Source organism: Haemorhous mexicanus, chromosome 31 (assembly GCF_027477595.1).
Source record: "Haemorhous mexicanus isolate bHaeMex1 chromosome 31, bHaeMex1.pri, whole genome shotgun sequence".
NCBI lineage: Eukaryota > Metazoa > Chordata > Aves > Passeriformes > Fringillidae > Haemorhous > Haemorhous mexicanus.
In genome coordinates, this window is record NC_082371.1 from 3,314,319 (window position 1) to 3,337,699 (window position 23,381).

The following is a 23,381-nucleotide window of genomic DNA, read 5'->3' on the forward strand; positions in this document are numbered from 1 at the left end:
GCCTCAGTTTCTTCATCAGGAGGAAGAAACATGAACGGTCATAGATTTATTTTATTTTAGCGTGGGTAAAAACACCCTGGGGGGAAGGTGATAGCAGAGCTCCTGTGAAGAGCAGGGGGATCCTGATGGAAATGGGTGCAGACCAGAGGAGGAAGGAAAAGGGGAAGAGAAAGAGACAGCTGTAAAATCAACATTTTGGTGACTCTTGAAGATGAAGGTCAGAGAGCCAGGAAAGAGCAAGATGAGTCTGGCATAGTACAGGAGGAGCTCTCTTTTGGGGAGCAGGGCCATGGAATCATGGAAGGGGTTGGCCTCAAAGCTCATCTCACCTCCTGTTGATTTTAAACCAAAGATTTCTGTGGATTTTAAGGATTCTAATCAATTTTAAGCCCAAATTCCCCAAAGCAGATTTTTTTTTTTTCCTACCAAGAGTGAACCCAACTGAAGAATTTTTCCAGCACATCCCAAAGCTGGTTCCCAGCCTCCCTGGGCTTTGCAGAAGGAGCTTCCCCCATCTGTAGGAAGATGTTTGGCAAAGGGTTAAATGGCCAGGAATGCTGAGCAGGAAGTGAATCTCTTCAAATCCTCCTCTCCACAAGACCCTCCTCTCCCTCCTCCACAAGAATAACATCAAAACTCAAAAATCCCAACCCAAGCAGAAATCTGAACTTGTGAAGAATCCCAGCAGGGCTGGGGCCAGCAGCTCAGCCAGGAGGCACTGGGGGAGCAGGGAAGGGTTAAAATATCCTGGGAGTAAAGGAATGGGGAGGGAAGGGGCGAGGAAGATCCCTGAGGATGCCTCTGGCTTATCAGGTTGAAGGACAAAGCCTTGGCGTGGGAGCTGAATTCAGTGGGATTTGCTGGCTCAGACTCCAGAACTGGCTGTGATGGTCCAAGACTTGCAAAAATTGGGAAAACTTGGAGAATCCATTCAGTGAAAGGGACCTGGATAAAATGTGCCATAAGCTACCAAAGGGGGAAACAGCTGCTCTTCGCTGGCTGTGAGCAGCTGGAACTTCCCAGCAGCATCCTGCACCCCAGGTGCAGCTCTGGAATTGTGCTTCTGGATGGAAAAGGAAACTGTTCTATTTTCCTTCTGGTTTTTCTGTTGTTTTGCCTTTTTTCTTACTGATTCTTCACATCTGGCATCACGGAGCAAACCACAGAAAAGAGGCAGACCAAGGGCTTTTCCACCTCCCATCCCAAAACCTTGTTTCCTATTCCCCCAAATCCCTATTTTGCTTTATATTTCTACTTTTATGTCTTTATTTTTTTTAATTATGAAAAGTTTTGGGGTTTTTTTTTTGCCAAAATTCAACACAACAACAGAGCAACAAGGGAGGCACATCTTTCCTGAGGGAAAACTCAACATGTGAACCAAACCAGAGGGCAAAAGGAAGGAAAAGGAGGGAAACAGAAGGAAGAAGGAGGCTCCTGGTTCTTGCTGTGCTGCATCCCAGGGATGCTCTGGGCACCCAGAGCCTGGTGCTGTGCCGGGGGGGTCAGTCCAAGGAGGAAGGTGCAGCTGAAGTCAGCAGGGCTCGGATGTGCTGTCATTTCCCAGCTTTAATAGGCGGAAGCAAAACAAGGAGGGAAATTAATCCAAGGCGGGCAGTAACCCTGATCCTTCCCTGAACAATGCCTCGTGCCCAGGAGATGGCATTCACAGGATTCCTGCGGAAGAGGCTGCAGGGGACATTGTTTGGAGTTTTCCTCGCAGGAGAAATGAAGATGGATGAAAAATCCTCGTTTTCAGTGCCAGCACTCCCTGTGGCACCGTCAGTCCAGAGGGAGGTGGAATAATCTGGAGGGAGGGGCTTTGGAGACGTCCGGGCTGTTCTTGCTGGCTGATGGAATTTTTTAATCTAAATAAAGTTTTCCTGCTCTTCCCAGCTCCTCTGTAAACATCAGCAGCGTGGGGGTGGGGGACAGAATCAGAATGGGAGATGTGAGGGGCTTGGAATAGAGAAAAATGTAAAAAGTAATGAGAGGAGAGAGGAGAGAGGAGAGAGGAGAGAGGAGAGAGGAGAGAGGAGAGAGGAGAGAGGAGAGGGGAGAGGGGAGAGGGGAGAGGGGAGAGGGGAGAGGGGAGAGGGGAGAGGGGAGAGGGGAGAGGGGAGAGGAGAGGAGAGGAGAGGAGAGGAGAGGAGAGGAGAGGAGAGGAGAGGAGAGGAGAGGAGAGGAGAGGAGAGGAGAGGAGAGGAGAGGAGAGGAGAGGAGAGGAGAGGAGAGGAGAGGAGAGGAGAGGAGAGGAGAGGAGAGGAGAGGAGAGGAGAGGAGAGGAGAGGAGAGGAGAGGAGAGGAGAGGAGAGGAGAGGAGAGGAGAGGAGAGGAGAGGAGAGGAGAGGAGAGATCCTGCGGACAGGTGACCCTGCAGGTGGCCTTGCAGGCAGCTGACCTTGCAGGTGACCCTGCGGACAGATGACCCTGCAGACAGGTGACCCTGCAGGTAGGTGACTTTGCGGACAGGTTGTGCTGGACACAGGCGGTGCCAGGTGTCCCCAGGTGTCCCCCCTGCCCCGGCACTGGTCCTACCCCCCCATGGCGGGTCCTCCGGGCCGGCAGGGGGCGCTGTTGGCGGCCGCCATGGGCGCCGCCGTGCTGCTGGGCTGCGCCGCCATCGCGCTCGGGCCCGCGGCCGCTCTCGTGCTGCTCACGGTGGCGGCGGAGCCGCTGCTCGTCATCGTGCTGGTGGCGGGGTGAGCGGGGCCGGCGTGGCGGGGGTCTGAGAGGCCCTTGGGGGCTGCTCTGAGGGGCCGGCGGCGGCTCCGGGGGGCCCCGGGGCGCTGGTGGTGCCCGGGCGGCTGAGGGAGCGCTCGGCGGTGTGAGGAGCCCTGAGGCGCGGGGCAGCTCGGGGGCGATTGGGAGCAGCGCTGAGGCCGCTGCGGGTCCCGGTACCGAGCGGCTCGGCCTGGTGCCGGTGCCCGCGGTGCCACCCCGGTGTCCCGTTTGCCCGCAGGGCGTTTTTCTGGCTGCTGTCGCTGCTGGCGGCCTCGCTGCTCTGGTCCGTGGCCGTGCAGCTCGGCGGGCGGGAGGACGCGGCGCTGCTGCCGCTCGGAGCCGCCGCCGCCGTGCTGCTGCAGGAGCTCGGCCGGTTCGCCTGCTTCAAAATGCTCAAGTAAGAGCCCGCCCGGGACCCGCGGGGCTGTGCCGGTGCCTGGGGTGTCCCCGGGCTTGGGGGAGCCAGAGCAGATTTGGGGCTCTGTGTCCCGAGGAGCCCCACAAAGTGTTTTCCTTGTTAAACCCCGGGAAGGAGCGGAGCCTCTCCTCTCACCGCAGCTCTCCCTGGGCTGGGGCTCACGCTCTCCTTAGGATGCGGCTCACGCTGTCCCTGGGCTGGGGCTCACACTCTCCCTTCTCCTCTCCCTGGGCTGGGGCTCACACTCTCCCTTCCCCTCTCCCTGAGCTGGGGCTCACACTCTCCCTTCTCCTCTCCCTGGGCTGGGGCTCACACTCTCCCTTCCCCTCTCCCTGGGCTGGGGCTCACTCTCTCCCTTGCCCTCTCCCTGGGCTGGGGCTCACACTCTCCCTTGCCCTCTCCCTGGGCTGGGGTTCACACTCTCCCTTCCCCTCTCCCTGGGCTATGGCTCACACTCTCCCTTGCCCTCTCCCTGGGCTGGGGCTCACTCTCTCTCTCTCTCTCTGGCGGGGCAGGAAGGCCGATGAAGGGCTGGCGACCCTCAGCGAGGACGGGCGGTCCCCGATCTCCCTGCGGCGGATGGCTTATGGTGAGCAGAGCCCCGGGGTGCTGAATCCAACTCTTCTGCCCTTCCCTGAGCCCACCGAGGCTCTGGAGGCTGCCCTGACCTCAGCTCCCCCACAGTGTCTGGGCTCTCCTTCGGCATCATCAGCGGTGTCTTCTCCATCACCAACATCCTGGCAGACTCTGCGGGGCCGGGCACCGTCGGGATCCATGGGGACTCCCCGTACTACTTCATCACCTCTGGTGAGGCCAGGGCCGTGGCACAGAGGAGGAGGAGGAGGAGGAAGGCTCTGAGGCTCTGTGTCTCTCCCCACAGCCTTCCTCACCATGGCCCTGGTTCTGCTCCACACCTTTTGGGGCATCATCTTCTTCGACGCCTGTGAGCGGCGCCGCGCCGGGGGCCTGGGGCTGGTGGTGGGCAGCCACCTGCTCACCTCGGGGCTGGTGAGTCCTGGGGGGCACAGGAACCCCCACCCACACTCCCTGCCTAGGGCCATGGGGTGAGTTACACCCCCAGGCACCCCCAGCCTCTTGGGGTGCCCGGGCTGGAGGTCAGTGAAGGATTTGGGGACACGCAGCTCAGCAGGGGTTTGAGCCGGGTTTCCGCAGGGCTAGGCACTCCTTTTGCTGCCCTAGGAGGGTTCAGGAAGGTGTGACCTGTCTCTCTGTGTCCCCAGACCTTCCTGAACCCGTGGTACGAGGCCAGCCTGGGCCCCATCTTCATCCTCACGCTCTGCACTGGCCTCTGGGCCTTCAGCACCGCTGGTGGCTCCTTCCACAACGTCCTCAAGTGCCTCTCATGTAAGGGGGGACAGAGTGTCACTTTTGGGGGCTGGGGGGGGTCAGAGCTGCTGGGATGGGGTGGATGAGTCTTGCTGAATGGGGGCTGCATTCCCAAGGGCTTCCACAAACACCCAAACCACACCCACCTTCATAAATGTCCCTTTTCCCCAGGTAAGCAGGAGCCTGAGGGCCAGGCCATGCTCTACTCGGCGCTGCAGGTGCCTCCAGAGGGGTGAGGGAGCCGTGGCCCCACAGCCAGACACTCCTGTGAAAGCCTTCACCCTCCTGCTCCAGGGGAATTTGTGTCTGCCCAGTTCCTGGGGGCCTTTGGGATCTGATTCTCCTGGGAGAGTTCGGGGTCTGACTGGTGCTCTCAGGGGGTTTTGGGGTCTGACCACCACCCTCTTCCCTTTGTTCCCATATTCTGTTAACTCCTTTCCCTCAGTTTGAGCCTCTGGGGAAGGCCAGGGTGGGCCAGGTGCCCTGGGGGAAGTCAGGGCAGGACGTCCCCCACCCCCATTTCCCTGTGTTTGTCACCCTGGGGGGGGGTCCCCATCCCTGGTGCAGCCACTGGTGATGCTCTGGGGGTGGGGGGCACCGGGACTGGGATGCTCTGCCCTTCTCACCCCTGTTCAGCTCCCAGGGCGGTTGGAGGTGCAGTGGGGGGGGGTAAATTATTTTTTTGATTAACAGTAAAACCCTTTCACAAAACCACGGGACACTGTGGCTGCTGGGGAGAAGGGGAGGGGGAGAGGGGTCGCTCCCCCCATTGTGCTCTGCTCCGAGTTTTTTGGGGGTGACGGGATCCAGCCCCAAAGCCCCTCAAAGGCGCCAGTTCCCACCCCACAAAGAGCCACCAGGAGGGGGAAGGGGTTTTATTTGCAGTGGGGCTGGGGGATGGCGTGGGCCGGCCCCTCCCAGCCCAGCCCAGCCCGGCCCGGGGTCAGCGGGCGTGCCCAGCATCCACGGGCGAGCGGCGGGAGGAAGCCTTGAACACCACGTCCTGTGCCTGCGCCCGCCTCGCCCTGCCGGGGCAGAAACATGGGTGAGGGGGGGTCTCTGCACGGAGCTCGGGGCCCCCCCAGCTGCGGGGGTCCCTCTGAGGGCTGGGGGGGGGGGGGGTCCTCACCGCATCCTCTTGGCCCCAAAGTGGACGGTGAGGAAGAGGCCGAGGCAGCTGGCGAGGGCGCCGAAGATGATGGCGATGACCTCACCTGTGTGACACCCGGGGTGGGGTCAGGAGGGTCCAGGTGTGACCCCCCCAGCCCAACCTCCCGGCCTGGCCCTACCTGTGGAATATCCCTCTGGCTCTGCAAGGGAAAAACCAGGCTCAGGGCCAGCTCCTTGTGCTCAGCTGGGGCTCCAGGAGCCACTTGAGGGGTGCAGGGGGCCCTTCCCACCCCTCCACTCACCCCTGGGGAAGGACGCGAGCACCGGGCGCTGGTTCAGCTCCTGCGGGGCTCGGAAATTGTCCACCAGGAGCTGCGGCTCCTCCTGGCCCTCCTCCGTGGAGTAAAGGCTTCCCTGGAGCTGCTCCAGCTGGAAGGGAAGGGAAGGTTTGGGAAGGTTTGGGAAGGGAAGGTTTGGGAAGGGAAGGTTTGGGAAGGTTTGGGAAGGTTTGGGAAGGTTTGGGAAGGTTTGGGAAGGTTTGGGAAGGGAAGGTTTGGGAAGGTTTGGGAAGGTTTGGGAAGGTTTGGGAAGGTTTGGGAAGGTTTGGGAAGGGAAGGGAAGGGAAGGGAAGGGAAGGGAAGGGAAGGGAAGGGAAGGGAAGGGAAGGGAAGGGAAGGGAAGGGAAGGGAAGGGAAGGGAAGGGAAGAGAAGGGAAGGGAAGGGAAGGGAAGGTTTGGGAAGGGAAGGGAAGGGAAGGTTTGGGAAGGTTTGGGAAGGTTTGGGAAGGTTTGGGAAGGGAAGGTTTGGGAAGGGAAGGTTTGGGAAGGGAAGGTTTGGGAAGGGAAGGGAAGGTTTGGGAAGGTTTGGGAAGGTTTGGGAAGGTTTGGGAAGGTTTGGGAAGGGAAGGGAAGGGAAGGGAAGGGAAGGGAAGGGAAGGGAAGGGAAGGGAAGGGAAGGGAAGGGAAGGGAAGGGAAGGGAAGGGAAGGGAAGGGAAGGGAAGGGAAGGGAAGGGAAGGGAAGGGAAGGGAAGGGAAGGGAAGGGAGCAGCACTGGGTCCGCCAGGCGCGGGGGGCTGCCCGCAGAGCGGCTCCTACCTGGGCGCGGCTGATGCGGACGGGCTGCGGGAGGAGGCTCCAGAGGACGCTCTGGGAGCAGGGCGGGGTGGTCAGGGAGCCGTTGTAGCGGTAGTAGCGCTCCAGGTGCTCGGGCAGCAGCTCCCGGATGCTGAAGGAGGGGATGGCCACCGTCTGCCCTGTGGGGGGGGAGCAATTTGGGGCGTGCTGGGAGGGGGATTTGGGGTTCCCCCCTCCCTCTCCTCACCTGCGTAGCGGATGCTGCCGAGATGCCTCAGGATGTTGTCATAGGCGGGGTGGGGGTCGTCTCCCAGCTGGGAAGTGAGGGGAGGGGTCAGTGAGGGGCTGGGGAAGCGCGGGTGGGTGCGGGGGGCGTGTAGGTGTGCGGTCCGTACCTCCAGGAGGACGCCGAGCACGGCCAGCCCGCCCGGGTGCCGCTGCGCCGCGCTGGCATCGCCGAAACGCTCGGTATCAAAGTGCACCACGTGCATCTGCGGCACGGCAAGGACCCCCTGAGCCCCCCCAAACCCCTCTGATCCACCCCAACCCCCCCTGAGCCCCCCGCCCTGCCACCCCAGACCCTCTGATCCACCCCAACCCCCCTGAGCCCCCCGCCCTGCCGCCCCAACCCCTGCCCCGGCTCCCAACCCGCAGTGCCCGGACCTGCTCCCACTCCCGTTTCTCTCCCTTTTCTTCTGCACCCCTTCCCCTCCCTGCACTCCTTTCCCATCCCCGGACCCCTTCCCCTCCCCAGGACCCCTTTTCCATTCCCTGCAGCAGATTCCCGCCGTGCAAACCCATTTTCCACGCTGTTCCCATGCTGTTTCCCACACTCACACCCCTCCCCACAACCATATCCCACACAATTCCCACGCCATTTCCCGACCCCAAACCTGCTCCATTCTCCTTTCCCACCCCATTTCCCGCCCCCAGACCCATTTTTGGAGCTGTTTCCCGGTACCCCCGGTACCTCGGCGGGGGCACGGTGCCCGTCCAGCAGGTGCTCAGCTCCAGCGGCGTGCCCGGGCCGGCCCCAGTGGAAGTGGAGCTGAAGGGCAGCGAAGGCGCTGGGCAGCCCCCGGAGCCGCAGGGACGGTGGCAGCGCCAGCACGGCTGTGGAACACGGGGGTCAGCGGGGCTGGGACACCGGGGGCCGCCCGGTTCTCCCCCTCCCGGTGCTCACCGGTGTGGCCATTGTTGGCGAGGGTCAGCTGGGGGCTCTCGGGGTGCTCGTAGCCCTCGGGCAGCAGCGGCGGCAGGGACGGGTCGTGCTGTGCCCGCGCTGTCGCGATGTCGATGGGTGACTGAGCCCGGCCCCCGCACTCCGGGTGTGCCTCGTGCCAGTGCTGCTGCCCGTGGGGACCTGGGGGGCACCAGACCCCCGGTGGGACCCCCCCCATCTTCACCCAGCACGGCCCCCGTGACCCAAAACGCCCTCGGTGCCCCCCAAACCTGGACGCGGGTGACATTCCCAAGGGCCTCGTTAATCTGCTGGGGACATTTTTTCCAGGCGGGAGAGCGGGGACAAAGCCGAGCCCGCGGGGCCGGGGGGGCACCCATGGGTCCCCCTGGGCCCGCCGGGATGGGGCTTAGCGGGATTTGGCCAAGGCCGGATCCTAATTGGATTTGGCAGCAGGAGCCTTATGTAAAGGAGCACAAAGGGACCATTGGAGCGAGGGGGGCAAGGGGGGGGGGGGCAGGAGGGGAAATTTGGGGGGCTGCACCCATTCACCCCCGCCTGGCTTAGGGGAGCTAGGTGGGTGCCCATTTGGGGGGTCCCAGATTTCTGGGGGTGAGCAAGAGGGTGATCTGCCCATCTCCTTCCCGTTTGGGGGGGGTCCCAGATGTCTGGGGACATGTTTGGGGGGCCCAAGGGGCAACAAGAGGGTGATCTGCTCATCTTCCCATTTGGGGGGACACAGATGGGGGGGGCTGTCACCCATCACCTCCCCACCTTCTGGGGACACCCATGGGAACCCCTCAGTTCAGGGGGTGTGGGGATAAATGGGGGGGTCCCTGCGTGGGGCCCCACTCACCCTCATACGTCCAGTGGGGACCTGTTGGGGAGAGTGGAGGATTTGGGGTGGGGGCCCGGCTGAGCCCCCTGGCCCCACATGGGGGCACCTGAGGGGGGCTGGGGGTGCACCCCAAAGCGGGATCTGCGGGGGGCACCCCGGGGGGACTCACCAGCGGCCAGGGCGGGGGCCAGGCCCCCCAGGAGCAGCAGCGCACTCAGCATGGCGGGGGGCAAGGGGGGCCGGGTGCCACCGGGCCGGCCCTAAATACCCACCCAGGGGGACGGGCCCCCCCGGGGGGACGGGGGGGCTGGAGGGGCCATGCCCGGGGTGTCGGGGTGTGGGGAGGGTGGGGATGGGGCTGCGAGCTCTGGAATTGTGGGGTGAGGGGGTTGTAGGATGGGAATTTGCGGGGTGATGGGTTGGTAGGATTGGGGTTTATGGGGTGAGGGGTTTGTAGGATGGGGGTTTGCCGGGCTCTCGGGGGGCTCTGAGAGTTTGGGGGGCCTGAGGGGGGCCCTGGGCCTTGTGGAGGGGTCTTGGGGTCACCCTGAGCCTCCTGGGCCTTGGGGCTCTGGCCGTGGGAGGGATTTTGGGGGGAATATTTTGGGGGGGCTGGGGGCGCTCGGGGGGACCCCCGGGCAAACCCTGCACGCGCTCCATGGCCCCGCCCCTCTCCTGGAAGCCCCGCCTCGCAGGCGTTCCCCCACGCGCGAGCGTGACGTCACAAGGAGCCCCCGCCCCCACGTGGGAGCCCACGCGCCGCCCCGCCCCGGTTATGTAATGAAAGGGGGTGGATCCGCCACGCCCATTGGCCGAGCCGCGCCGCCGGAATCACCTCCCATTGGCTGAGGGAACGGGGGCGGTACCCGGCGCCACCTGCCCCGAATCGCCGCGCAGGGGGGGCGTGGTCAGAACCGCGCCCTCCGGCCAATCAGCGCCGGGCGGCGGCAATGAGCCAACGGGAGAGAAGAGGCGGGGCCTCCCCAGGCGCGGCGGCCAATGGGAGCGGGGCGGGGCGGAGCCCGGCCGGAGGCACGTGCAGCCGCGCACGTGTCCGCGTGGGGCCGCCGCGGGCGGGGCGGGACCGGCACCGGGGACAGAGAGACCGGGACACCGGAACAGCGGCACCGGCACGGGGACACCGGCGCGGCCACCGCGGCACCTGCCCAGGGACACTGACACCGGCACGGGAAACGGGGACAGCGATACCGGCAACGGGACACTGATACCGGAACGGTGCTACCGGCACTGGGTCAGGGACGGGAACAGCGACACCGGGGCAGGGACATCGGCACCACCGCAGGTGCAGCCGGGAGCAGGTGGGATCCGGGGTGACCGGGGCTGGGGAGGGGGGAAAGGTCCTGCGGGTCCCAGCGCGGGGTGTAAGGTCCCCATCACGGAAGGGATCCCGGTCTGGGGAGGGGGCGGCAGGGGATGGAGGGAGGCTGGGGGTGGTCCCTGGGGCTGGGGGTGTCCTGGTCCTGGGGGAGGTCCTGGGTGAGGGGTCCCAGTGCCAGCTGGGTCCCTGCTCCCCCACCCTGCCTCAGGAGATGCCCAATCTGCTCCCCCATGTGAGGCAGCACTGGGGCTGTGGGGATGTCACCCCCACGGGAGAACAAGGCAGTTCCTTCCTTGTCTTCCATTTTTGTCCGATATCCCCCCGGTGTTTCCTTCCCTCAGTCCCTCAGGCAGCCTCGGCTGGAGCTGAACGCAGCGAGAGGTTCCCCTGGGGGAGCCACCCCCGCCATGGAGCCCCCAACCCGCGCCTGTTCCTGCGGCTCCCCTGCCTCTGACAGCGGGGCCGAGGCCGGCAGCTCCCCCCGGAGCGCCCCCAAAACCGAGCGCAGCCGCAAGCGCCCGGGGGGGCTGGAGCGGGCACCCCCCGAATCGCCGCCGTCACCCCGCGGGGGAAAGCGCCCGCGGAAAGGGGAGGGCGGGGATGTCCCTCCCAGCGATGGCGATCGCCTCTTTGCCCAAAAGGTGAGGTTTTGGCACAAAACAAAGCGGCACCCAAAAGATGGGAGATGGGGAAGGGCTTGGTCCCCTAAAAAAAGCTGGGTCTGCCTCAGTTTCCCCACCTGGAATGGGTGGGTGGGGATGAGAGGGAGGTAAAGTGGGGTTTGAGGGGGTAGACGAGACCCCCTCCCCACTCTGGCTGCAGCGCAGTCACCTCCTCCTCCTCCTCCTCCTGGCAGTGCCGGGAGCTCCGGGGCTTCATCCGGCCGCTGGCAGAGCTGCTGGAGGGGCTGCGGCGGGGCCGCTACGACAGAGGTGGGTGCCCCCCACACCCTCTTCCCCCTTCCCGAGGCGCCTCTTTCCCTTTGGGGAGAATTCACCCAATTTCGGGCCTCCCCAGGGCTGAGCAGCTTCCAGCAGAGCGTGGCCATGGACCGGCTCCAGCGGATCATTGGGGTGCTGCAGAAGCCAGAAATGGGGTGAGTGCCCCCCGTGACCCCGGGGGGGTGGGCACGGGGGTGTCCCCCCCTCCGCAGAGAGTGACAAGAGCTCTCTTCCTCGCAGTGCCCGCTACCTGGGGACGCTGCTGCAGGTGGAGGCCATGCTGCGCCTCTGGTTCCCCCACGTCGCCCCCAAACCCGCGCCGGACTCGCCTCCCCCCGTGGCTCCCCCGCGCCGCCGCGCCCCCGCCGGTCCTCCCGGGGCTCCCCGGTGTCGCCGCCTGCCCGGGGAGCTCCCCCTCGCCAGCTCCGCGGGGACATTACAGCAGCGGGGGTCCCCCCAGTGCCAGACCGGGGCCCCCGAGTCCCCCCCGGCGCCGGACGTGTGACGCCCCCCCCGGCTCGGGGGGGGGGAAGATCTCATCTGCATTTCTTGGTTTTGCCTTTTTTTTTGTTTGTTTCTTTTTTACCGGTGGTCAGTGAGACCCGCGGGCGGGCGGGACTGACCCGGGGGGACCTCGAACCCCCCCAGAAGCCCCAACGCCGGGGCGGCCGCGTGCCTTGGCCGGAGCGGAGCCCCCTCCCCGCGGGGGCCGGGCCCTCCCGGGCTTGTGCCTTCCCCCGGCGGCTGGAGGGGAGCGTGGGACCCCCCGAGTGGGGAGGGCCCAGAGCCGGCCCTGCTGGAAGCAATAAACGCCGCGGGAGCGGCCGGGGCCAGCCGGTGTCGTGTCCTCTGTGCTCGGTGGGGCGGGCGCGGCGTTCCTGTCCCCGGGTGGGAGGGGGGGGGTCTCAGAGCCGCCCTTGGTGCTCCTCTGTCCCCTCCGCTTGGGACCCCGAGTGGCCGCGGTGTCTCCGGTCCCGGCCGCGGGAGGGAGAGGCTCAGGACCCGCACAGGCCCCGCCGGTCCCGGCTCTGCCCGCCGGAAGTCCCGGCGGCACCGGAAATCCCTCCTAACGGAAGTTCCGCCGTCAGCGACTTCCGGTACCGGCGCGGAGCGGCCGCGACTTCACCGGGGTCAGTCGGGGAAAGGAGCGGGATTGGGACCGGGACCCTACCGGGAGCGGTCTGACCGGGGCGGGGGGAGGCCGTTCGTGGGGCGGGGGGTCCCTGCCGTGATCTCTTCGGGCTCCCTTCGGCTCCTCCGATCCTCGGGAGCGGGGCGGGAATCACCGGCTTCTCTCTGTGCCCGGGATTCCCTGCCGTGTCCCGGGGAGGAGGGACGGGCTCCGTCCTCGGGGGAGCCTCGGGGCTGCCCGGTCCCAGCCGCTCCATCCCGCAGCCATGGCGAACCACCTGCGCTTCGTGGGCCGCACGGTGATGGTGCAGAACGGGAACGTGGAGGCGGCGTACGGCGTCCTGAACAGGTGAGGATCGGGGGAACGGTGGCGTCTGGGCCCGGAAAGGCTCCGATTCCTTCACGTACTGGGTTCAGAAGCAGAATTTCTCGAGCAGAAAGTGACGGGAGGGTCATGCCGGGCTTCTCCCATGAGCTCCACATCCGCTCAGCTCGGGTGTGAGCAGTGAAATAAAGGAACGGCTCAGCGCGGGAGGAGGCGGCGCCATCGCTGAGCTCTGTGCTCACACACCTCCGTAGATCCTACTTCAAACGGAGCTCGGGGGGTTCCTTCCCCTCCTCGCGGATGGACGGCGAGGAGAAGGCGCCGAGGGCGCGCACGGGGACCGGGCCATGCCCAGGGCTGGCAGCGTGGGCTGGCTGTTCCTCCCTCCTCGCGCATCCCAGATCCTTCCCTGCCGCTGTCACCGCTGTTTCCCCTCCCGCAGGATCCTGGCGCAGGACGGCGTAGCCGACGCGGTGCGGCGCTCCCGGTACTACGAGAAGCCGAGCCGGGCGCGGCGGCGGCGGGCGTTCGAGGCGTGCCGGCGGGTGTACTGTGCCGAGATGGCGCGCAGGATCGCCTTCCTGGCCAGGAGCGCCCGCCAGGACCCGTGGCCGGGCTGCTGAGGGGGGTCCGACCCCAATAAAATCCGTCTCGCTTTGCTCCCCGTTAATTGAGTTTGGTTAATGAGGGCGTGAGGGGGAAGGGGCGTGGTCGGTGGGCGGAGTAATGGGCGGGGCTGAGCGCGCGCGCCTCTCCGGGGCTCCTCCTTCCCGGCGGGCTCCGCGCGCCCCCGGCCGCGCACGCGCCGCGCGCGCGTTTCCGCTTCCGCCCCGACGCGCCGTCACCGTCAGGGGCCGCCGGGCCGGGACCGGGAGCGGCGTGAGGGAACGGCGCCGGTGAGGAAAGCTGGGTGGCCTCGGAGGGCGTGGAGGGAACGGGGGAAGCGGGCGGGGTGACGAGGAGGTGGGAGGGAGGCCGTGGTGGAGGTGGTCCCGGGCCCGGCGCGCCGCGCTGAGGGGGCCGGGCCGGGCCCCGGGCGGAGCTCCGCGGCACCGGGGGATGCCGGGCCCTGCGGGGCCGCTGGGGTCGGTGGGAGCCCCGTGTCTCAGGCGGGACGGAGCTCCGTCCGTCTGTCCGTCCGTCCGTGTGAGGCCGACCCAGGCGGCGGAACCCCGGCGGTGCTCGGCCACCTTCACTGATCCTGCTGCCGGTTCCGGGGGTTGTGTCCCCTCCCCACGGTGGCTCTGCTGTCCTGGTGTGACACGGGAGCAGCCGGGAAGTGAAGCTGCTGCTTCCCCGCTAGCTGTGGCTGGAGCTCAGCTCGGGTGGAGGCTGAACCCGCTCTAATTGCACGAGTTTTGTGGTTTGTTACGGATGTGCTCAGAGCTGTTGATGTGTCGGGGCTGTAATTTGTTAGTCCTGCTTGTCCTTAGCCTCTGCAGGCTCAGAACTCGTGGGGGAAAGGGCAGGATCCGGCTTTGGGCTCTATTTGAACCTGTCTGTAAGGAAGCTGCCAGGAAAAGCAGAACCTGCAGAGGTTTCCAGGCTCTGGAGGGAGCAGCAGTCACCTCCTGGAACTGCTCATGGACCTGAAATCAGGGGCTCTGTTAGGACTGAACCCCAGGATCCCAATCCCAGCTCCAGGATGGATAACTGACCCCAGGATGGATAACTGACCCCATTCCTAGGAAGGATAACTGACCCCAGACCCCATTCCCAGGTGGCCCAGGTGTCCATTCAGCCCCACCTTGGTGCTGAGCTCGAGCTCAGCCCTAAGGAGATTTCCCCAAATCCTATTAGGGCCCAGAGCCAGTTAAAAGCAGTTGCAGCCACAGCCCAGGATGTGAGTGGCAGAAAAGAGCCCAGATTTGGGGCTGCACCCTGGGGAAGGGGCTCAGGTTGTTTTTTGGGCTCAGTGAGAGTGGGGGGATTCTCCTGTCCCATGTGTTCCACTCACAGTGCTTCTCTCTTCCCAAAGCCCATGGAGGGATCTGGGGGGGCTCAGACCTTCCTCCTCACGGGGTTTGCCTCATTTTAGTCCACAAAAGATTTTCCCAGCCATGGAGCTGATCCCTGAGGGAGGAGGGCACGGAGGTGATTGTAGGAATGTGCCCCCTGTTGACAAAGTGACTAAATTATCCTTTATCTCCTAAAAATGGAAAAAAGCCCCAAAGTTTCTTTCTTCAATTAGGTAAAAGGACACTCCATAAGGCTTTAGGGACTTCAAATTTAAGGATAGGCAATTGGACAGAGTAAGATTTTAGGGACTTCGCCTCAAACTTAAGGACAGCCAGTTGGACAGAAACCAAAAGGTCTCACCTAAGAATTCATTACAAAAAGGAGAGAACAAATTGCTTTTGTGGGGTGTTTTACTGAGATCAAGAGCTTCTTGATCTTGAGCTCAAGAGCCCCTAGCTTGAGTTTTCTCTCTAAAGAGCTTTGTTATTTTGCCTTTTATTTAAACTCTTCTGTTTCCAACACTACCACAGACACCATCCTACTTTTACGCCACCTCAAGTGCGATACATTTCTCCAAAAACTCAACTCAAAGAGATGATTTGTCTGAGGTGCTGAACCCCAGGGCCCTGTTTGATGTTTCTCCTTGCAGCCTGAGCAGAGATGTCTCTGTCCAAGCGTGAGCTGGACGAGCTGAAGCCATGGATCGAGAAGACGGTGAAACGCGTGCTCGGCTTCTCGGAGCCCACCGTGGTCACTGCAGCCCTCAACTGCGTGGGCAAGGGCATGGACAAGAAAAAAGCAGCTGGTATGTCCAGAGCTGGGCTTGGAAAACACCCCAAAACCTCACCAGGGTGGAGGGGCAGTTCTCTCAGCCTCCGTGAAGTGAGGAGGGGAAAATCCGTTGGGCCGGGCTCAGCTGGAGGCCTTGGGATGTGTTAAAAAATCCAATGAGTAAAAATTAATTCCTTATTCAAGGAAATGGAAGACAACCTCAAACCTTGCCAGGGTGGAGGGGCAGGGGCACAGGGCAGTTCTCTCAGTCTCTGTGAGGTGAGATGGGGAAAATCTGTCAGGCCAGACTCAGCTGGAGACCTTGAGTTGTGTTAAAAAATACAACAAATAAAAATTAATTCCTTGTTCAAAAAACTGGAAATGGTAATTGAACTAAGGTGCTTTTTTTGCCCACTACAGCCCTGCTTTGCTTCTGCCTTAATCACTTAGTTTAAAGCTCCTGACAGCACAATCCACAGATCCCAGAGGCTTCCAGGCCTCCCTGTGTTTTATGGATTTGAATCACACGTAAATTGAATCACACCTGGAGTCTGTAGACTTGAATCACACTTGAATTTTAGTGGTTTCCATCTCCCAAGGAATCTCTGTGGGATCTCCATCCTCACCTCGAGCTCAGAGTTCTGCCCTGATGGGATTTTCCTCTTTTGCAGACCACCTCAAACCCTTCCTGGATGATTCCACCCTGAGATTTGTAGACAAGCTCTTTGAGGCAGTGGAGGAAGGACGAAGCTCCCGGCACTCCAAATCCAACAGCGACCGGAACCGGAAGCGGGAGCTAAAGGTGATTATTGATTATTGGTTATTGATTGGTTTATTCCTGTGGTTGGGTGGCCTGCAGGCAGCACTGGTGCTCTGGCACACTCTCCTCTTCCAGAGAGGTACAGCTCGGAACGTTCAAGAGAAATGACTCCTCTCCATGGTGAAGTGTGGGAGCCTTTACCTTGTGGTTCTCTTTCCCGAAGCCAAGGTGGAAGCCTGGCTTTGGCTTTCTGTGAGGCTGCTGGAGTGAATCCATGGGGATCCATCTCCCTTCTCCTCAGTGCTCCTTGTGCTTGTATTTTCATTTGGAGCCTGGGAGAGCTGCTCCCAGCGATGTCCCATCTCTCCCTGTGCCCCAGTGCAGCACCTGGGGCACTGTAGTGGATGATCTGGTGGGTTTTCATTCTCTTTCTCCACCCAGAATCAACAACAGGTGGTTTTTGGCAACTCCTGTCCTAGCACAGGATTGATTCCAGCTGGGATTCCATTGCTCTGGTGTTTCTCCCTTGCCTGAGATGGTGGAAGGCTTCTACATCCAAAGCTGTTTTCACTTCCTTTCTTCTCTTGAGGACTTTTCTCACCATCCTGTAGAATTCCATTTTGCCATCACTCTGCCAAGTCTGACAGGCCCTCTCCGTGCTGCTCCTACTCACAGTGATGTTCCTTTCACTCTTCCTGAGGTTCCTGTTCTAGGGGCAGTCTGGGTTTCCCCAACACTTGTAGCCAGCACTGAACCTCAGTGAGCCACAGCAGTCCCGTTCAGGATCTGGATCTCTTTGGGAGTGCTGGGACAAGCTGCCTCCACTCCTCATTTCCCTCTAGGAATTCTTTTCTTCCCTCCATGGCAATGGGTGCTGAGCTGGTTCCTGGGGCTGTGGGATTGTGAGGGTTGAGTGGGGCTGGAGGTCCAAATGCTCCCCTGGGCATGGCAGAGGTGGGGACATTGGCAGTGCCACCACTTGATGATGGCAGGAGTGTGGTGACCGCCTGCTGAGGAGAGCAAGTGCTGGCAAAGGGATCTGGCACTGGCAGAGGGATCTCTCACTAGCAGAGGGATCTGGTGATGGCAGCAGGGATCTGGTGATGGCAGGAGCAGGGTTGGGGGTGCAGCAGGGGACCCTTCCCCAGTGAAGCCACAGGGGTGTCTGGCCTGAGCACTGCTGGTGTTCCTGGCTGAGCCAGAAGTTGGGTTGGGCAGCAACAGCAGAAACTGATCCTTCTTCTCTTGGCTCCTGGCATGGAGAGAGGCGTTCCTCCTGCCAAACCCTCGCTCTTCTCTCTGCAATCCCATTTCTTGGAACTTCTCCATCACGCTCCGGGTCTATCTGGACCCTGCAGGAACACAAACAGGTCTCTGAGGTGGTGAGGCCGTGGCAGAACTCTCAGACTCACTGCCCCTGCCCCAGCACAGGCTGGGGACAGGGATTTGTCCTGGCACCTGCAGACCCCATGGCGTTGGGCAGTGATGATTCCCAGGGCCAGCTGCCGCTCCTCGGTTCACTCTGGGGTAGGTCATGGCTTGGGAAGGTCAGGAACTGAACGTAAAGTTTCCACACTTTATACTATGGGCAAGTCCTTTCTCTTGAACTTGTAGGTTTTCCAAGAAGTACCTGTGTGGCTGAGGAAGTGTCCTTGTAGGATATGAACCGTTGTAGTGAAGAAGGGATTGCAACTAACGCTCCCAACCGGTGTGTATATTTTCTTTTCAAATAACATCTTGACACACACACTACATCCAGGTTTCCACACACACAAACCAGGCACTGATGATGGAATCCACAGGGCCTGACCAGAGCTCTGTGGAAAATGTGCTGTGCCTTTTTTTTTGGTGATCTGAGGCTGCTGAAAGCCCATCAGAGGGGCCATTGCTCCGTGTGCTCTCTGAGCTGTGCTTCTTTGGAGTGTGAAGGAATGCTGCAGGTGTCCCAACACTCCCTGGATCCAGAGCCACATCCTCCTTTTGGGAGGACTGCTTGGTAGGACAGCACAGATTCCTTCACCAAACCCTCTCAAGTTGGTGGAAGACGTGGAAATGTTTTTATCCCAGTCAGATCAGCTCTGGCCAGGCTTTTTCTGTCTTTCCATGTCGCTGAGACCTTACATCTCCTCAGTGCCAGTCCCCCTCTGTGAGCAGCCAGGGGAGCAGTGGTGCTGTTAGGCAGGCTCATCCCTGTGATGTCTCCTCTTGCATGGACTTCATTGGTGTTTCTCTGGTGGGGGAGCAGGGCCCAGGCTGGGCTTGGGCTCAGCCTGCACGTGCTACCCCTGGAATTCTGCGTTACGGAGCCGGAGCTGAGACATGCTGGTGGTTTCTCATCTCAAATCCTGGTCTGGGAGGAGAACATTTTGTTCTAACCACAGCTTTCTGCTGTGTTTCCTTACATTAGGATGTGTTTGGTGATGACTCTGAGGTGTCCAAGGAATCTTCTGGTGTCAAGAAACGGCGCATCCCACGGTTCGAGGAGGTTGAGGATGAGCCTGAAGTCATTCCAGGCCCGCCATCAGAGAGCCCGGGGATGCTGACTAAGCTCCAGGTCAGTCTTAGCTGGGCTGTGTCCCCACACAGTGTAGAGTTTATCCTAACTTGTATCCCAAACAGAGCAGTCATATCCCAGTGGCAGAGGAAGACTCACTGTCTGTTTTTTCCCACAGATCAAACAGATGATGGAGGCAGCCACACGGCAGATTGAAGAGAGGAAAAAGCAGCTGAGTTTCATCAGTCCTCCAACACCACAGGTAACAGGCAAATCCCACACATCCCTGGCCCCTGTTTCAGCTGTGATATGTTGGCCTGGGTGTGCTGGAACGGGCTTGGAGCAAAACTTCCTTTTGTTTCAACAGCCCAAAATTTCTTCTTCGTCCCAATCGGAGCGGCTCCCCATCGGCAACACCATCCAGCCCTCCCAGGCAGCCACCTTCATGAATGATGCCATCGAGAAGGCCAGGAAAGCTGCAGAGCTGCAGGCCAGGATCCAGGCTCAGCTGGCCCTGAAACCAGGGCTCATTGGCAATGCCAACATGGTGGGGCTGGCCAACCTGCACGCCATGGGCATCGCGCCGCCGTGAGTACCGGGGTGAACCCACGTGCCAGGTGGGGGCTGGCCAAAGTTTTCTCTGGTGAATTTGCAGACAACCTCAACGAGGGGAGAGATGAGTGAATGTGACTCCATGTTCTTAGAAGGCTAATTTATGATTTTATGGTGTTATATTATACAAAAGAATGCTGTCCTAAAACTGTACTAAAGAATAGAGAAAGGATACAGACAGAAGGCTGCAAAGAATGATAACGAAAACTTGTGACTCTCTCTTCATTGGTTATTAAGTAAAAACAATTCACATGAAACCAATCAAACAACCACCTGTTGGATAAACAACCTCCAGAGCACATTCCAAAGCAGCAAAACAAAGAGGAGCAATCAGATAATTATTGTTTTCATTTTTCTTTGAGGCTTCTCAGCTTCACAGGAGAAGAAATCCCGGCAGAGGGATTTTTCAGAAAATATGACAGTGACACTTCTCCAGTGCTGCTGGTTCCCCAGCAATGGCTTTAACTGCTGCTGAAGGAACAAATTTTATATAAAATTTATATAAAAGAAGTGAAATGGAGGTTCCTTCTCCCTTGGCTGAGATTGGAGTCTTTTCTCCTAGGCTGGAGTTTCTTCTGGCAGTAGAGATGAGCTGTAAAAATACAGAAACCATGGAAATAAGCTCAAATTTCCTTTGATTTAGTGCTGTATTCACATTTGAATAGAACATATCTCGTCCTGCCCCCCAGGAAAGTGGAGCTGAAGGATCAGACCAAGCCAACACCTCTGATCCTGGATGAGCAGGGCCGGACAGTGGATGCCAGCGGGAAGGAGATCGAGCTCACCCACCGCATGCCCACGCTGAAGGCCAACATCAGAGCAGTGAAGAGAGAGCAGTTCAAGCAGCAGCTGAAGGAAAAGCCCTCAGAAGATATGGAATCAAACACATACTTTGACCCCCGGGTCTCCATAACCCCGGCCCAGCGGCAGAAACGCACCTTTAAGTTCCATGAAAAAGGCAAATTTGAGAAAATTGCCCAAAGGTTGAGAACAAAGGTATCAGAGGTCTTGGGTAGGAGGAGATTCTCCTCTCCTAGGCTGGCTTTGTTTCTGAAGTTTTCCAGTCTAAGTACCTGAAACTTTTTCTTAAAAACCCTGTTTTTGTTGGGATGGTGTGTGCCCAAGTCACCAAGGGTTTTCTCACCACTGCCTTCACCTGTGGAAGGGTAAAATCTCCTTTTTTTGACAAAACACTGAAAGTTCCCAAGAGAACAGATCTCTTTCTGGCTCAGTGATCAACTCAAAAGTGGAGATTTAAAGGAATTTTGTTAAAATGCTCCAGGTTCTTGGGGAGAAGGGGAGAGAAAAGTCTGGGGATACAGTCTCTAGAGGGAGATGTTCCTTTGGGAATGCTCCATGGTCCTGAAAGGCTCAGGAACAAGAGCAGAGTTTTGGCAGTCTTGGGAGCTTCCCCTCACCATCACGTGCTGTGTGGTTTCTCTTGCAGTCTGCTTCAGATTGTTTGAGAACCCAGATAAATCAGCAGGTGATTTGTGTTCAGCTCTTCACAGAGCTTCTGCTGTTTTGGAATGACCTTTCTGTTCCATTTTCCTTCTCAGGCTCAGCTAGAAAAGCTGCAGGCAGAGATCTCCCAAGCTGCCAGGAAAACTGGGATTCACACTTCCACCAAGTTGGCTCTGATCACCCCTAAGAAGGAGCTGAAGGAGGGGGAGATCCCAGAGATTGAGTGGTGGGACTCCTACATCATCCCCAATGGCCTGGATTTGTGAGTATTTCCAGGTGTTGGTGGTTCTGCCACAGCAGGAATTCAGGAGCTGCACAGTGGGTCTGGGAAGCACAAGGGAAATCAGGTCAGATGTTTCTGCTTGAGCATCAAATTCCACCTCTCATCTCCAAGATCCAGGCTCTGGGTTTGCTCCCAAAGTTTCTCTGGGGGCTGTAGAAGCAGCTGCTGTGGAGTTGGAGGGATATTTTAGCCCAAAGTTGGGGAGGTTTGGTTTTATTTGCAAGCATGAAAGTTCTGCACAAGTTGTGTTCACAATGGATGTGGGGCCCTGCTTCTGACCCCCAAAATGGGGGGGAGACACCTGTACAATAACACCAGCCTGGGTCTCCTTCAGCCCATCAAGCTCTGGGTTGGGATTTGTGCAGGAATTCATGCTGGCAATTCTGCCATGATGCCCAACTCTCTCCTTTCTAGAAAAGGTGGCACGACCTCAAAGAAAGACGAGTACTTTGGCATCACTAACCTGGTGGAGCACCCTGCCCAGCTCAACCCCCCGGGTATGGCCCTGGCTTGGAGGGTTTGGCTGCTCAAGCAGCCCCATCCCCTTCATGTGGCACTGCCAGTGTCCCCCTGGATCCTCCAGGGCACGTTTCTGATGGTCTCATTTCCCTGCCAGTGGACAGTGACACGCCGGTGACCCTGGGTGTGTATTTAACAAAGAAAGAGCAGAAGAAATTACGGCGCCAGACACGGCGAGAAGCCCAGAAGGAGCTGCAGGAGAAGGTCAGGCTGGGCCTGATGCCACCACCAGAGCCCAAAGGTGAGTGACAGCCAGGCCCTGGGCAGGCTTTGGGAATGCTGACACAGCAGCACAGCCTTGGTGGGATTGCAGGGATCTGAAATCCACACAGACGCTGGGTTTATGTTTGTGCAAGTGTTCTGGTGGGGAAAAAGGTCCAGTGGGAGCCTCTGGCCAAGAGGAGCCCTTCCAGCACCTCTTCCATTCCCTTGCAGTGAGGATTTCCAACCTGATGCGGGTGCTGGGCACAGAAGCTGTCCAGGACCCAACAAAGGTGGAAGCTCACGTCCGAGCACAGATGGCCAAGAGACAGAAGTAGGTGGCACCTTGTACTGTGACATTTTGAGACACTTTAGGGTAGATTTAGTGCTGGTGTTTTGTTTAGGATCAGTCTTTTCAGTGCTGTTTGTTTCCAGGGCTCACGAGGAGGCAAACGCAGCAAGGAAGCTCACGGCGGAGCAGCGGAAAGCCAAGAAGGTGAAAAAGCTCAAGGAAGATGTTTCCCAGGGAGTTCACATAGCTGTGTACAGGTGAGTGAGCTCAGAGAGAGCTCACAGGTGAGCTTGGGGGACAGAGGGACCTCTCAGTTCTGGTTTTTCACAAATAATTGATTTTTTTTTTTTTCATTCATCTTTTCCTTAGGGTTCGAAACTTGAGCAATCCAGCAAAAAAATTCAAAATCGAGGCGAATGCTGGGCAGCTGTACCTCACAGGCGTGGTGGTCCTGCACAAAGATGTCAATGTGGTGGTGGTAGAAGGAGGTGAGGCCTTCTAGGCAGGCTTGGGTCACCACAGAGCATTCCAGAGCTTGCCTCCAGCAGGAATTGCTATGGAAATTGGTGACAGGGTCAGGGAAGGACAAGGAAGTGAAGAGGCAATTAGAAACTCCCTTAATTACATTGTTAATGATGCAGAGCGCAGTAATCCAGTCAGAAAACCCAGATCATTCCATAAGGAAGGCAACCTCTGCCAGCTGCAGGTAAAGAGATTTTCTGAGAATGTTGAGTCTTGATTCTTCCACAGGCCCGAAAGCACAGAAGAAATTCAAACGTCTCATGCTGCATCGAATAAAGTGGGACGAGCAGACGTCAAACACAAAGGGAGAGGGTGAGAGATGCTGTGCTGCTGTGAGAGGGGGGAATCCTGCTCCACCTCCGGGGCTAAATGGGCTTTATTGTGGGGTTTTTCCAGATGATGATGAGTCTGATGAGGAGTCCGTTAAGAAAACAAACAAATGCTCTCTGGTTTGGGAGGTGAGTCATGGTGGTTCCACACCAGAATGGGGCTGAGTTGGGAATCCAACTTTCCATCTCATTCCTTAAGCCTGAAAAAAACCCACATATTACCGTGTTCCCCCACATCCCCTGGAGCCGGGTGGGAATTGAGGGTGGCACATCACCCCTTGTCTGCCGCCAGGGCACGGCAAAGGATCGCAGCTTCGGCGAGATGAAGTTCAAGCAGTGCCCCACGGAGAACATGGCGCGGGAGCACTTCAAGAAGCACAGCGCCGAGCACTACTGGGACCTGGCGCTCAGCGAGTCCGTGCTCGAGTCCACGGACTGAGCCTGCCATGGCCGCTCCTGCCCCACAGCCCCTGAGCCAGACAGCTCCCGTCGCCCTCCTCAGCACCCCCCCCATTAAAGACATATTTTTTAAAACAAATCGCCGTAGTGTTGTTTTGGGTAAAGGGAGGAAAGGATGGCAATGTCGCTGTGTTTGGCTTTGTGAGGGGGGCAGGAGCTGTTTCCCCTTTTCTCCAAGTTGTGCTGAGGGAGGTCCAGCCATGTTCAGGCTGGACATGGGGGAATTTCTTCGACTCCCCATCCCTGGCAGCGCGCAAAGAACGACTGGAGGTGGTTCACACAGTTTCTCTGT

The 23,381-nt window shown here is 59.6% G+C and overlaps 5 protein-coding genes across 7 annotated transcripts; 4 read left to right on the forward strand and 1 right to left on the reverse strand.

Moving 5' to 3' along the window:
- The first annotated feature begins 2,563 nt into the window (after positions 1-2,563).
- On the forward strand, positions 2,564-5,197 carry APH1A (aph-1 homolog A, gamma-secretase subunit). Its single transcript, XM_059870957.1, has 7 exons — positions 2,564-2,699; positions 2,960-3,118; positions 3,655-3,728; positions 3,824-3,946; positions 4,020-4,147; positions 4,381-4,504; positions 4,658-5,197. Exons 1-7 carry the CDS (start codon positions 2,587-2,589, stop codon positions 4,720-4,722), a joined length of 786 nt encoding a protein of 261 aa, XP_059726940.1. The 5' UTR covers positions 2,564-2,586; the 3' UTR covers positions 4,723-5,197.
- A 152-nt stretch (positions 5,198-5,349) lies between these two features.
- Positions 5,350-9,403, reverse strand: CA14 (carbonic anhydrase 14). Of its 2 annotated transcripts, XM_059870956.1 has the most exons (11): positions 8,858-9,403; positions 8,707-8,727; positions 7,854-8,033; positions 7,641-7,783; positions 7,066-7,161; positions 6,918-6,984; positions 6,692-6,849; positions 5,899-6,025; positions 5,776-5,796; positions 5,616-5,700; positions 5,350-5,511 (listed from the first exon to the last, which is right to left on the reverse strand). In XM_059870956.1, the coding sequence occupies exons 1-11, from the start codon at positions 8,907-8,909 to the stop codon at positions 5,430-5,432; spliced, it is 1,032 nt and encodes a 343-aa protein (XP_059726939.1). In that variant the 5' UTR covers positions 8,910-9,403; the 3' UTR covers positions 5,350-5,429. The 2 variants fall into 2 exon arrangements, with proteins under 2 accessions (XP_059726939.1, XP_059726938.1); XM_059870955.1 differs by having other exon boundaries at positions 7,854-9,403.
- Positions 9,404-9,716: 313 nt separating this feature from the next.
- CIART (circadian associated repressor of transcription) lies at positions 9,717-11,801 on the forward strand. The gene is made up of 5 exons (XM_059870958.1): positions 9,717-10,007; positions 10,369-10,668; positions 10,884-10,959; positions 11,045-11,123; positions 11,209-11,801. Exons 2-5 carry the CDS (start codon positions 10,435-10,437, stop codon positions 11,471-11,473), a joined length of 654 nt encoding a protein of 217 aa, XP_059726941.1. The 5' UTR covers positions 9,717-10,007; positions 10,369-10,434; the 3' UTR covers positions 11,474-11,801.
- Positions 11,802-11,954: 153 nt separating this feature from the next.
- Positions 11,955-13,094, forward strand: MRPS21 (mitochondrial ribosomal protein S21). The gene is made up of 3 exons (XM_059870959.1): positions 11,955-12,098; positions 12,364-12,448; positions 12,867-13,094. The coding sequence occupies exons 2-3, from the start codon at positions 12,366-12,368 to the stop codon at positions 13,045-13,047; spliced, it is 264 nt and encodes an 87-aa protein (XP_059726942.1). The 5' UTR covers positions 11,955-12,098; positions 12,364-12,365; the 3' UTR covers positions 13,048-13,094.
- Positions 13,095-13,182: 88 nt separating this feature from the next.
- Positions 13,183-23,168, forward strand: PRPF3 (pre-mRNA processing factor 3). Of its 2 annotated transcripts, XM_059870953.1 has the most exons (16): positions 13,183-13,320; positions 15,033-15,188; positions 15,826-15,956; positions 18,322-18,468; positions 18,587-18,670; positions 18,776-18,996; positions 19,710-20,016; positions 20,580-20,746; positions 21,182-21,264; positions 21,384-21,527; positions 21,722-21,821; positions 21,923-22,036; positions 22,149-22,267; positions 22,530-22,613; positions 22,698-22,759; positions 22,923-23,168. In XM_059870953.1, the coding sequence occupies exons 2-16, from the start codon at positions 15,044-15,046 to the stop codon at positions 23,067-23,069; spliced, it is 2,055 nt and encodes a 684-aa protein (XP_059726936.1). In that variant the 5' UTR covers positions 13,183-13,320; positions 15,033-15,043; the 3' UTR covers positions 23,070-23,168. The 2 variants fall into 2 exon arrangements, with proteins under 2 accessions (XP_059726936.1, XP_059726937.1); XM_059870954.1 differs by lacking the exons at positions 13,183-13,320; positions 15,033-15,188 and adding an exon at positions 17,529-17,622 and having other exon boundaries at positions 15,822-15,956.
- The last annotated feature ends 213 nt before the right edge of the window (positions 23,169-23,381 follow it).

Bases quoted from the DNA above. Each gene is read 5' to 3' on its own strand.
- PRPF3 (XM_059870953.1), top strand. From the start codon at position 15,044: ATGTCTCTGTCCAAGCGTGAGCTGGACGAGCTGAAGCCATGGATCGAG. The intron at 21,822-21,922 runs GTAGGTGGCACC...GTTTGTTTCCAG, and splicing joins CAGATGGCCAAGAGACAGAA to GGCTCACGAGGAGGCAAACG. The intron at 22,268-22,529 runs GTGAGGCCTTCT...ATTCTTCCACAG, and splicing joins TGTGGTGGTGGTAGAAGGAG to GCCCGAAAGCACAGAAGAAA.
- MRPS21 (XM_059870959.1), top strand. From the start codon at position 12,366: ATGGCGAACCACCTGCGCTTCGTGGGCCGCACGGTGATGGTGCAGAAC. The intron at 12,449-12,866 runs GTGAGGATCGGG...CCCCTCCCGCAG, and splicing joins GCGTACGGCGTCCTGAACAG to GATCCTGGCGCAGGACGGCG.
- CIART (XM_059870958.1), top strand. From the start codon at position 10,435: ATGGAGCCCCCAACCCGCGCCTGTTCCTGCGGCTCCCCTGCCTCTGAC. The intron at 10,669-10,883 runs GTGAGGTTTTGG...TCCTCCTGGCAG, and splicing joins ATCGCCTCTTTGCCCAAAAG to TGCCGGGAGCTCCGGGGCTT. The intron at 10,960-11,044 runs GTGGGTGCCCCC...GGGCCTCCCCAG, and splicing joins GCGGGGCCGCTACGACAGAG to GGCTGAGCAGCTTCCAGCAG.
- APH1A (XM_059870957.1), top strand. From the start codon at position 2,587: ATGGGCGCCGCCGTGCTGCTGGGCTGCGCCGCCATCGCGCTCGGGCCC. The intron at 3,119-3,654 runs GTAAGAGCCCGC...CTGGCGGGGCAG, and splicing joins GCCTGCTTCAAAATGCTCAA to GAAGGCCGATGAAGGGCTGG. The intron at 4,505-4,657 runs GTAAGGGGGGAC...CCTTTTCCCCAG, and splicing joins CGTCCTCAAGTGCCTCTCAT to GTAAGCAGGAGCCTGAGGGC.
- CA14 (XM_059870955.1), bottom strand. From the start codon at position 8,139: ATGTCACCCGCGTCCAGGTTTGGGGGGCACCGAGGGCGTTTTGGGTCA. The intron at 7,784-7,853 runs GTGAGCACCGGG...CGTGTTCCACAG, and splicing joins CGCCAACAATGGCCACACCG to CCGTGCTGGCGCTGCCACCG. The intron at 6,026-6,691 runs GTAGGAGCCGCT...CTTCCCTTCCAG, and splicing joins TCCGCATCAGCCGCGCCCAG to CTGGAGCAGCTCCAGGGAAG.